Raw genomic sequence first — 10,500 nt, forward strand, 5'->3', positions numbered from 1 at the left:
ATTGGGTGGCCCTTCAAATATTTTTAGACTACAGCTATCATCACTCTTTGTCTGGGGCTGATAGAAGCTGCAGTCCAATAAATTTTAAAAGAGCTGCACTTTATTTATGCTTTAGAAACTGAAAAACAAAAGAAAAACTGGGAAACTGCCTTCTTTGCACACTTCTCAACTGAGGATGTTTGGACTTGACGTGTTGTAGCTAACAGATTGAACAACTTGTAGCCCAGGAAGATAAAATGTAAAAAACAAACAAACCATAATGCAGAAAAAATGAACAAAGTTCTTTATTTAACAAGATTTATTAACTAATACTACCACATCTAATCTAGTACTGAATTGGTCATGAATCTCTCCCTCCCAGATCAAAATAATTCTTAATTTTAATTGTTTTCTTTAACTGAATGACACTCTAAAGCTAAATGTTATAAACATTATATGAACAAAGTCTGTTATCAGAGTAATTATGTTAAAACAGCCTAGATAATTCAGATGTTTTGTCTTCTCTTGCAGATGTATAGTTGTCCACAATTCTTGCCAGATTTTCATGATATTTCTCCAAGCCAGCCCGCAAGCTAAGATAAATCTCCTTGGGTGAACAGGAAGGAGAGAAATTAAGTATAATTAAGAGTAAGAAACAATACATCAGGAATGCATTAATATTTTTCGGCCTACTAAGCACATACCATTTTTGAAAATACTCCCTCTCCAAAAAAAAAATTTCTGAAACATGCTAAATTCACTAAGTATGTTTTCTCTGAATGATTAACCAAGGCTGGCACAGAGTTGTGCATGCTCTTTTGAAATTAAAGAAGACTCTTATTATCTGCTGAGGTTTGGTTCCAGGAAAAACACACACACACACACACACACACACACCTGTGGATACTAAAATCGATGGATGTTCAAGCCCCATTACCAGTGACATGGTAAAATGGTGTCCCTTATAAAAAATGGTAAAAAATAAAGGTTTGCTTTTGGGAAGGGTTTTTGGGGGTGGGGGGGGGGGGTGGGGAGGGGAGTATTTTCAGCCCATGGATGGTTGAATCCTTGGATGCAGAATCTATGGATACGGAAGGCCAACTGTATTTGAACTAATGTAAAATTTTATATAATTGGCAGCCTGACATCATCCATGCTACATGCATTCCAGAGCCATGTGATGTACATCACAGCCTTTTAAGTGATATCTACTGCTTTTATACTTGTAACTCTAATAGTAGATTAAGCTGTCGATAGTATCAACTCTGTTATGGAAGAGAGACAGCCTTGGTCACTTTGGTGGATTACGTACAAAGGGAACTGGACAGGGAAAGTGGACCTCCCAGAGGCTTTTGGTATCAGTGACCATGGTATTGTTCCGGAGATAAGACTTGGAGGTACTGTTTCACAGTGGCTTCATTCCTTCCTGGAGGGGTGAATACAGGTGGTGCTGGCTGACACTTGTTTTACCACTGGCCGTTGGCCTGTGGGGTCCCTCAGGGTGCTGTTCTGAACTCTTTGAAACTGTGCCTTCAGTATCTCAGTTTTAAGAAACCCCTATCCCGTATTAACCCCCTTCTCTATTAGTATTCCTGCCTATGGGATTGCCACCAATATTTCCCTAAATGTACTGAAATCATAGAATCAGAGTTGGAAGAGACCACAAGGGCCATCTAGTCCAATCCCTGCCATGCAGGAACTCTAAATCAAAGCATACCTGACAGATGGCCATCCAGCCTCTGTTTAAAGACCTCCAAGGGAGTGTGTTCCACTGTCTAGCAGCCCTTACTGTCAGGACGTCCTTCCTAATGTTGAAGTGGAATCTCTTTTCCTGTAGCTTGCATCCATTATTCCGGGTCCTGTTCTCTGGAGCAGCAGAAAACAAGGTTGCTCCCTCCTCAATATGACATCCTTCAAATATTTAAACAGGGCTATCATATCACCTCTTAAATTTCTCTTCTCCAGGCTAAACGTCCCCAGCTCCCTAAGTCGTTCCTTATAGGGAATCAGATTTCTTAAAATCTAGAATGCATGTCTGACTGTGCCTGGCTTCCCCTTTTCACTGCCGTACAAACTCCAAGAGAACATGGTCACTTCCACCTAAGGATCTTGCCACTTGCACCCTATTAACCAGGTCATCCCTTTTGGTTAAGATCAGATTTGAAACAGCTGTTCCCCTAATTGCCTCTTCCACCTTCTGGACAATAAAACTGTCAGCAATTCAATTTGGTTTCTTTAAAGTTTGACTTTCAAGCCTATCAAGGGAGTGGGAGTGGCAGCTACTAATATAGACTTACTCACCTGCGCTTTTAACTTCTCTTTTTCCACATTGTCATTTAGCTGCTGAATAGCACCTTTCAGCCACATGATTTCTTCATGAGTTTTTGTCAGCTTCTCACAGACAACTCCTCTCTCTTCTTGAAATTTGTTGCAATACCTAGAATAGTATATGTCAGTGCAATTAACACCAGACTGGGTAACTTTCTGTGCAGGTCATTAAGCAAAAACTCTCTGTTATAGGACATGCCTCTTGAAAGATTAATTATACAGTAGGCCCTTGTTATCTGCTGGGGTTTGGTTCCAGGATCCCCTGTAGATATCAAAATCTACAGATGCACAAGGCTCATTAAATACAATGGCACAGTAAAATGGTGTCCCTTATATAAAATAGCAAAATCAACATGCAGCGTATTTGGAATTTATACTTTCCTTTAATATTTTCAAGCCATAGATGCTTGAATCAGTGGATAGCGAATCTGGAAACAGAGGGGCGACTGTATGTTTTGTAAAGGTAAAGCCAAGGATCAGGCAGTTGCTCAGCAAATGAGAAATCAGCGGGGCCAAGAGAGAAAAGGTAACAGCTGTACGCCTCTTGGAATAGGCCCAGATATCAGGGTGCTCCCCAATGGCCTCATAAATTATCTCTATTAAGTTTTAGGTGAAACAATGGTCCATTAGCAATTCAGTGGGGAGAGGAAAGGATCTCCAAAACAATCATCACTGAACATGGTTGTTCAAATGGTGTTCAACACCTGTTATGAAAATTTGCTGAATGTACAACTTAATAGACAATATCTAGAGCCCTGGTGGCGCAGTGGTTAAATGCCGGTACTGTAGCCACTCTCACAAACCACACGTTTCCGAGTTCAATACCAGCGAAAGGGCTCAAACTTGATTCAGGCTTACATCCTCTGAGGTCGTAACAATGAGTACCCAGATTGTTGGGGGCAATTAGCTTACCATTGTTAAACCACTTAGGGTGCTTAAGTGCACTGATAAGCAGTATAGGCCTGTTACCGACAGCCAAATAAGCTGCTTCGGTCACCGTGGAGGGATGGTGTTAATGATGAGGCGTCCTAAGAGTCCAGAAGTCGCACCAATGCCACACTCGAGCTGGAGCATGTTGGTGCGACTTCTGGACTCTTAGGACGCATGCATCATTGAAACACCATCCCTCCACTGTGACTCGAAGCAGCTTTATTTTGGCTGTCTGTAACAGGCCATAGAAATGCACTTGCTATTGCTACTTGCTATAGAGTACAACCACCCTTGCCATACATGATTTTAATATACAATGAATGAGCCTCTGTAGAGAAATGGACAAAAGTGGAGACCTCCACCTTAACATGCAGCATTCTGTGCAATGGGAATGCTTCAATGACTCCCCCAATCTGAAAGATCTTTGGACATATATACACAGTGCCAAGGCACAAAGGGCAGGGCTCTCCATTGCACTGTGGTATATTCTCACAATTTTCTGTATCACAGAAAGACAAAAATTGTGTGGGTCAATTAACCAAAAAAAAAAAAAAAAAAACTGCCAAAACTGAGATGCAAACTACTATGAGGTATGAAGCAGGCAAAGCTGGAGTAGGGAGGCTTTATTCTCTCACTTTAAATCTTTGGCCCTGCATTCTGAAGTAATAGAAGATACCTCACTCTGGACTACTCCCTTCCACTATAAGAAACATGGAACAGTATTCTGTGCTGTGTCAAGTTCCAGCTTCACCACTGGAACTGGATGGCTCTTAGTAGCAGGATGGAATTTACACAACTTGAGCTATCAAGATGCAAGTGTTTTTGTGTGTTCTTACATGTGAGGAAGTATGTAAGTGGCTGATATTCAGAAAGTGTAAATTTGTTCGAATACCTATATTCAAATTTGAGTGGATGAAAGAATCAAACAAGTATGTATCTCTGTGTTCTGTCAAACTGAGATCTGGCAAATCATGTTGGGGCACCACATGCCATTTAATGAGGGAGACAGAATAAGACACCTTCCACTGGCCTGCTTCTCTTACATATTTTGTATTTCATATCTCTCACATATTTTGTATTGCCTATTTTGTTAGTTACTTAAATTATAATATGGCAGAATTCAAATATGATAGATAAAACCACTGTTTGTGGTAGTTTCTTTGTTGTTTCCTACTTGGGTTTGTGTGAGGGTACAGTTGACCCCAGGCTTGGGTGAGTGGGTTTGCTTCTAACTATGAGCTCTCCCTGGGCACATGGTCTGAGAGGGTGGGGCCAGCAGCCTAGCTCTACAAAACTGCTACCAAAGGTGTGTGCCTAACACCGCACAAACTTTCACAACTCCTGCTCCAACAGTTGAGGAAAACAATTGGAGCTAGGCAAGGCAGGGAAGTTTGAGGAGGAGCAACAAAGTTCTTTTCTTTTCCTCTTTTTAACTGATTGGATGGATAGTGATGGAGTTTTTGCAGTCACCTGCAACAGCTGTGCTTTATTGCCAAAGGACGTGGCTGATTACACATGAAGCAAGTGCAAGTTGGTGGCCCTGTTGGAATAAAAGGTCCAGCAGCTGGAGGGCCATGTTTCTAATATTCAGAACATTAGGGAGCATGAGGTTTTCTTGGATAGAGCTGTTAGGACTTTTTTTGAATACCGAACACATGAAAAATGTCACTGAGGAGAAATTATTTGATCAGTCAATTAAAAACAACTCTGTTGCTCCCCTTCAAACTTCCCTGCTAAACAAACTCCCCTGTTTGCCTTGCCTCTGTTGCCAAGCTTCAATAGTCTTCCTCAAGTAAGAGAAGACGGTTTGTGGTGGTTGGAGACTCTTTTGCTCAGAGGAACAGAAGCAACAATCTGCAAACCTGACAAGATGAATCATGAGGTGTGCTGTGTTCCTGGAGTTAAAATTCGTGATCTAACAGCGGGGCTGAAAAAACTGGTCAAGCCCAGCAACTGTTACCCCTTCATTTTGGTTCATGTGGGAACCAATGCTACTGTGAGACACAGCTTTCATAACATCACAAAGCATTATGAGGATATGGGTAGGAAGCTGAAGGATCTTGGTGCAGAGGTTGTACACTGGTGCCTCGGGATACGAAATGATCGGGTTACGAAATTTCCGGGATACGAAAAAGTTGGATTGGCAAAAACTGTTTCGGGTTACGAAACATTTTTCGGGTTACGAAATTCATTTCGGCGCGAAATTCAAATGCTGCAAAGTGCAGCTATAGGCTTTCCAGTGCTAACGGAAAGCCTTTTCGGGTTACGAAATTTTCGGGTTCAAAGGAATGGCGGAACGAATTAATTTCGTAACCCGAGGTAGCAGTGTAATTTTAATAAAATAATAATAATAAAATGTATTTATATCCCACCTCTCTACAGAATGCAATTGAAGCGGCTTACAAGATTAAAATATACAGTCTGAACCCTCAACTCCCGCCCTTAAAATACAATTAAACCTTGAAGAATTTAAAACATACTTAAAAACAATACAATAACTGGTGAAGTCAGAGGTCAGCAGTTAGATTTTCCTTCTGATAGCCGGAGAACTATTCAGGAAAAGCCTGCCGGAAGAGATCCGTCTTTATAGCTCTTTTAAAGCTATTTAGAGTGGTAATATGACGGATCTCGTCCGGCAGGCCATTCCACAATCTGGGCACAGTAGCTGAGAAGGTCCTCTGGGAAGTCGTTTGCAAGCCTGTAACAAATTTTTCCCTGAGGATCTAAGTGTGCGGGGAGGATTATATGGAAGGAGGTGGTCCTGAAGATAGGTTGGACCCAAGCCATTTAGGGTTTTAAAGGTGATAACCAACACCTTGTACTGGGCCCAGAAACTGATGGGCAGCCAATGAAGCAATCTCAAGATCGGTGTTATATGGTCTCTTCTGGATGTACCAGAGACCAGTCTGATTGCCATGTTTTGAACTAATTGAAGTTTCTGAACCAAGCACAAGGGTAGCCCCATGTAGAGTGCATTACAGAAATCAAGGTGTGAGGTTACCAGTGCATGTACTATGGTCTCAAGGTCCCTGACTTCCAGGAAAGGGCACAGCTGGCATATCAGCCGGATCTGATAACAGGCACACCTGACCATCGCATTCACCTGATTTGTCATATGAAGTGATGAATCTAGGAGCATCCCCCAGATTGTGAACACAGTCATTTGAGGAGAATGTGACCCCTTCTAGGACTGGAGGTTGTATCCCGATGCCTGGGTTCAGAGCCGATACCGTAAGTACCTCCGTTTTGTCTGGATTCATCTTCAATTTGTTTTCCCTCATTCAATCCATTACTGCCTTAAGACAGTCATTGAGAGGCGAAACGCCATCTGAAGTCAAAGCTGAAAACCGAGACATGGAGAAATATATCTGGGTGTCATCAGCGTACTGATAACACCACGCGCCATGCCTCTGGATAATCTCTCCCAGTGGCTTCATGTAAATGTTGAAAAGCATTGTGGACAGGATGGCGCCTTGTAGGATGTCACAATTAAGCTCCTTCCTTGCTGAGCAACTGTTCCCGAGCACCACCCTCTGGAATCTGCCTGAGAGGAAGGAACGGAACCACTGAAGCGCAGTGCCTCCTATTCCTAACCTTCTCAGGCGATTCAAGAGGATGTCATGATCTATAGTGTCAAATGCCGCTGAGAGGTCCAGAAGCACCAACAGGGTCACACTACCTCTGTCGATGCCCAGACATAGCTCATCAGCCAGAGCAACCATGGCGGCCTCAACTCCAAATCCCGTCCTAAAGCCAGTTTGAAATGCATCTAGATACAGTAATCGGTTTCATCCAAGACAGCTTGGAGTTGAAGAGCAACCGTTCTCTCGATCACCTTGCTCAGAAATGGCAGTAAAGAGACTGGCCTGTAGTTCTTCATATCTGGGGGGGGGTCAAGGGAGGGTTTTTCAGGAGTGGTCTAACTGCCTCTTCCTTCAAACAAGAGGAAACATGATCCTCCCTAAAGGACGCATTGATGATGCCACGAAGGGCAAGGGCATGCTGTTTACCTCACTCTACCAAGGAGCTTGTCCACATATAATTTTGTCTCTCTATGGCCCAAGAAGGGAAAGAAGAGTAACAGAGGTGAACAACTGGTGCTGCAAATGGTGCCACTGAGAATGATTTGGCTTTTTGGACCACAGTCTGCTTTTTCACAATGATGGTCTTTTGGCCAAGGATGGGGTGCACCTCACAGCTGTTGGCAAGAATGTTTTTGCTAAGAGGCTCACAAATCTAATCAGGGGAGCTTTAAACTGAGTTCTGGTGAAGAGAAAGATAGCATTTTGGAGAGCACAAATTCAGCAATTGCTGGGGAGAAAAAAACAAGTGCTAGAGAGGAAAAAGAGCAAGTAATACTAGAGAACAATAACAATGGGGGGGGAGAAAAACACATATGGGCTTAAATGTCTCTACACTAATGCACAGAGCATGGGAAATAAACAAGATGAACTGAAACTCTTAATACATCATAATAAATATGGTAAATATGGTATACTAGGTATCACTGAAATCAGATGGGATGAGTCTCATGACTGCAATGCAGTAACTGGGGGGGGGGGGATAACCTATTTCAGAGATATGGACCCAGTAAGAAAGCAGGGGGAGAAGTTTTGTATATTGAAGATGTTTATACTTGTGAAGAGATCCATCACTTAAATCCAGGAAGCCAGGTTAGGAGTATCTGGGTAAGAATTAAGGGGGAGAGAAACAAAAGGGATGTCATAGTGGGGCCTACTATAAACCCCAAAGCCAGACTGAGGATATGGATGATGCCTTCCTGGAGGATATGAGTGCACATTCAAAAAGGAGAGATTAATAGCAATGGAAGATTTCAACTGTCCTGATATATGTTGGCAGTGAACTTCTGCCAAGAACATCAGGTCCAACAAATTACAGTGCGCCCACGTTTTATGCACTAAAGCCGCGGGGAGCGCGCAGGGCGGTGCATCCTATTCAGATGAATGGGGCACACTCACACAAGCCCCATTCAGATGAATGGGGCTCCAGCATAAGCGGAATTCGCCTTACGCGGGGGGGGGGGGGGGGGTCCAGAACGGATCCCCTATGTAAGGCAAGGGTCCACTGTATCTACCTTTTTATAGACAATTTCATTGTCCAAAAGGAAGAGGCAACAAGGGGATCAGCTATTTTAGATCTGATCATAACCAACAGGAATGATCTTGATAATGTGATGGAAGCGATGGGATCCTTAGGTGGAAGTGACCATGCCCTGTCATATAGTGGGAAAGGGAACTACGTATAGCTAGACACACATTCTAGACTTTAAGAAAGCCAATTTCCGAAACTGGCTGTAATTTCATGGATAAAGATAATGAACGAGAAGGAAGTTCTGGATGGATGGAATTTCTTAGAAGTGAGATACTAAAGGCACAAACTAAAACTGTTCCAATAAGAAGGGAAAATTGGAGGGGTCTAAACAAACCAGAATGATTAACTAAAGAACTTTCAACTGAGCTAAGTGTTTCTTTTTATTAAAAGGGTAAATCTACACTAGATCAATGTTTTGTTTTGCATCATGTGATTCAAAAATACTCGCAAAAGGATAGAAAAGAACTTTTCACTGCCTTTGTTTATTTTACTTCTGCTTTTGACCTAGTTGAACGAGATCAACTCTGGTCAGTTAGCTGTGGCAAACATTGATAGAAGACTGCTTCATCAAATTCAAATGTTACATCATAATACTACCATCACGGTTCGACTTGGGGCAAATGGGGTTCGATCCGATAGCATTCCCACATATAGAGATGTATGCCAGGGTTGTCTTCTGGCGACTTTTTTATATTAATGATGTTGTCTAGGCCTTAAAAGAATAAAAAAATTTCCCAGCTACCATTCAGAATGTTAAACTTTCAGTGTTGATATATGCCAGCAATATTGTTCTGATCTCGGTCACCTGAATCGGAATCCGCAAACTCTTGAAGAAGCTAAGTGAATACTGTACAAAGGAAATGTTAATAAAAAAGGCAGAATTACTCAACACCTTCTTTGCCTCAGTCTTCTCAGAAAAAGAAAAGGGTGCTCAACCTGAGGATAATGGAGCAGAGGATAGAATAGGGGAATTTCAGTACAGAATAAGTAAAGAGATATAAGGAGACCTTGTTAATCTAAATGAATATAAGTCTCCAGGACCAGATCACTACATCCAAGAGATTAAAAGAACTGACAAATGTAAATCAAGAGCCATTGGCAATAATCTTTGAAACTCTGGAGAACAGAAGTCCAAGCAGACTGGAGGAGAGCAAACAGTGTTTTCCAATCTTCAAAAGGGAAAAAAGAGGATTCCAACAATTATATAAATCCAGTTAGTCGGAAATCAATACCAAAAAGATTATAGAAGCAGATCATTAAATAGAGAGTCTGTGAACATTAGAAGGCAATTCCATAATCACAAAGAGTCAACATGGGGTTTTAGAGAAAAAGCATGCCAATGACAAAAAAATCGATCTCTTTTGATAAAATTACCAGCTTGAGATGAAGGGGAATGCTGTGGATGTAGTATATCTGATTCAGTAAGGCTGTTGACAAGTTCCCCCATGACAATTCTTGCAAACAAGCTGGTGAATGTGGGTTACAACAGATACTGTACATGGATTTGGAATTGGTTGCGGCCGAACCAAAGGGTGCTCAACATGGCTCCTTTCATTCTGGAGAAAAGTGACAGTGGGGTCCCACAAGGCTCTGTCCTGGGACCAGTGCTATTCAACATCTTATCAATGACTTAGATGAAGGAATGGACAATATGATCAATTTGCAGATGACACCAAATTAGGAGGAAGAGCTAATACTCCGAGGACAGGATCAAAATTCAAAATAACCTGAATAAATAGAAAGCTGGGCCAAAGCTAACAAAATAATTTCAACATGGGAGAAATGTAAGTAATGCAAGTAGGGGCGGAAAAATGAAATGCACAGATATAGGATGGGGAACCCTGGCTGAACGAACACATGTGAAGGGGATCAGGAGTCCAACTAGACCACAAGTTGAACATGAGTCAAACAGTGTGATGCGCAGCTAAAAAGGCCAATACAATATGTAGACTGCCTCATAAAAGTATAGTATAGATCAAGAGGAAGTAATAGTGGCCACTATATGGCTGCTTTGGTCAGGCCCACCTGGAATATTTGTGTCCAGTCTTGGGTACGCACAATTCAAAAAGGACATTAGAGAAACTGGAGCGGATCCAAAGAAGGACGACGTAAAAAAAATGGTGAAGGTGTGGAAAACCACATTGTCCCTTC

The 10,500-nt window shown here is 42.0% G+C and overlaps 1 protein-coding gene across 3 annotated transcripts in view; it reads right to left on the reverse strand.

The window, feature by feature from the left end:
• Positions 1-257: 257 nt before the first annotated feature.
• Positions 258-10,500, reverse strand: part of NUF2 (NUF2 component of NDC80 kinetochore complex) — a 130,137-nt gene continuing 119,894 nt past the window's right edge. For all 3 annotated transcript variants that reach the window (XM_042464573.1, XM_042464572.1, XM_042464574.1), the window contains exons 13-14: positions 2,281-2,416; positions 258-586 (exon numbers count right to left, since the gene is read on the reverse strand). In XM_042464573.1, coding sequence (XP_042320507.1) covers positions 467-586; positions 2,281-2,416 — 256 coding nt within the window. In that variant the 3' untranslated portion in view covers positions 258-466. The remainder of the gene's footprint in view (positions 587-2,280; positions 2,417-10,500) is intronic.

The sequence above is a fragment of the Sceloporus undulatus genome, chromosome 4 (assembly GCF_019175285.1).
Source record: "Sceloporus undulatus isolate JIND9_A2432 ecotype Alabama chromosome 4, SceUnd_v1.1, whole genome shotgun sequence".
Taxonomy (NCBI): Eukaryota; Metazoa; Chordata; class Lepidosauria; order Squamata; family Phrynosomatidae; genus Sceloporus; species Sceloporus undulatus.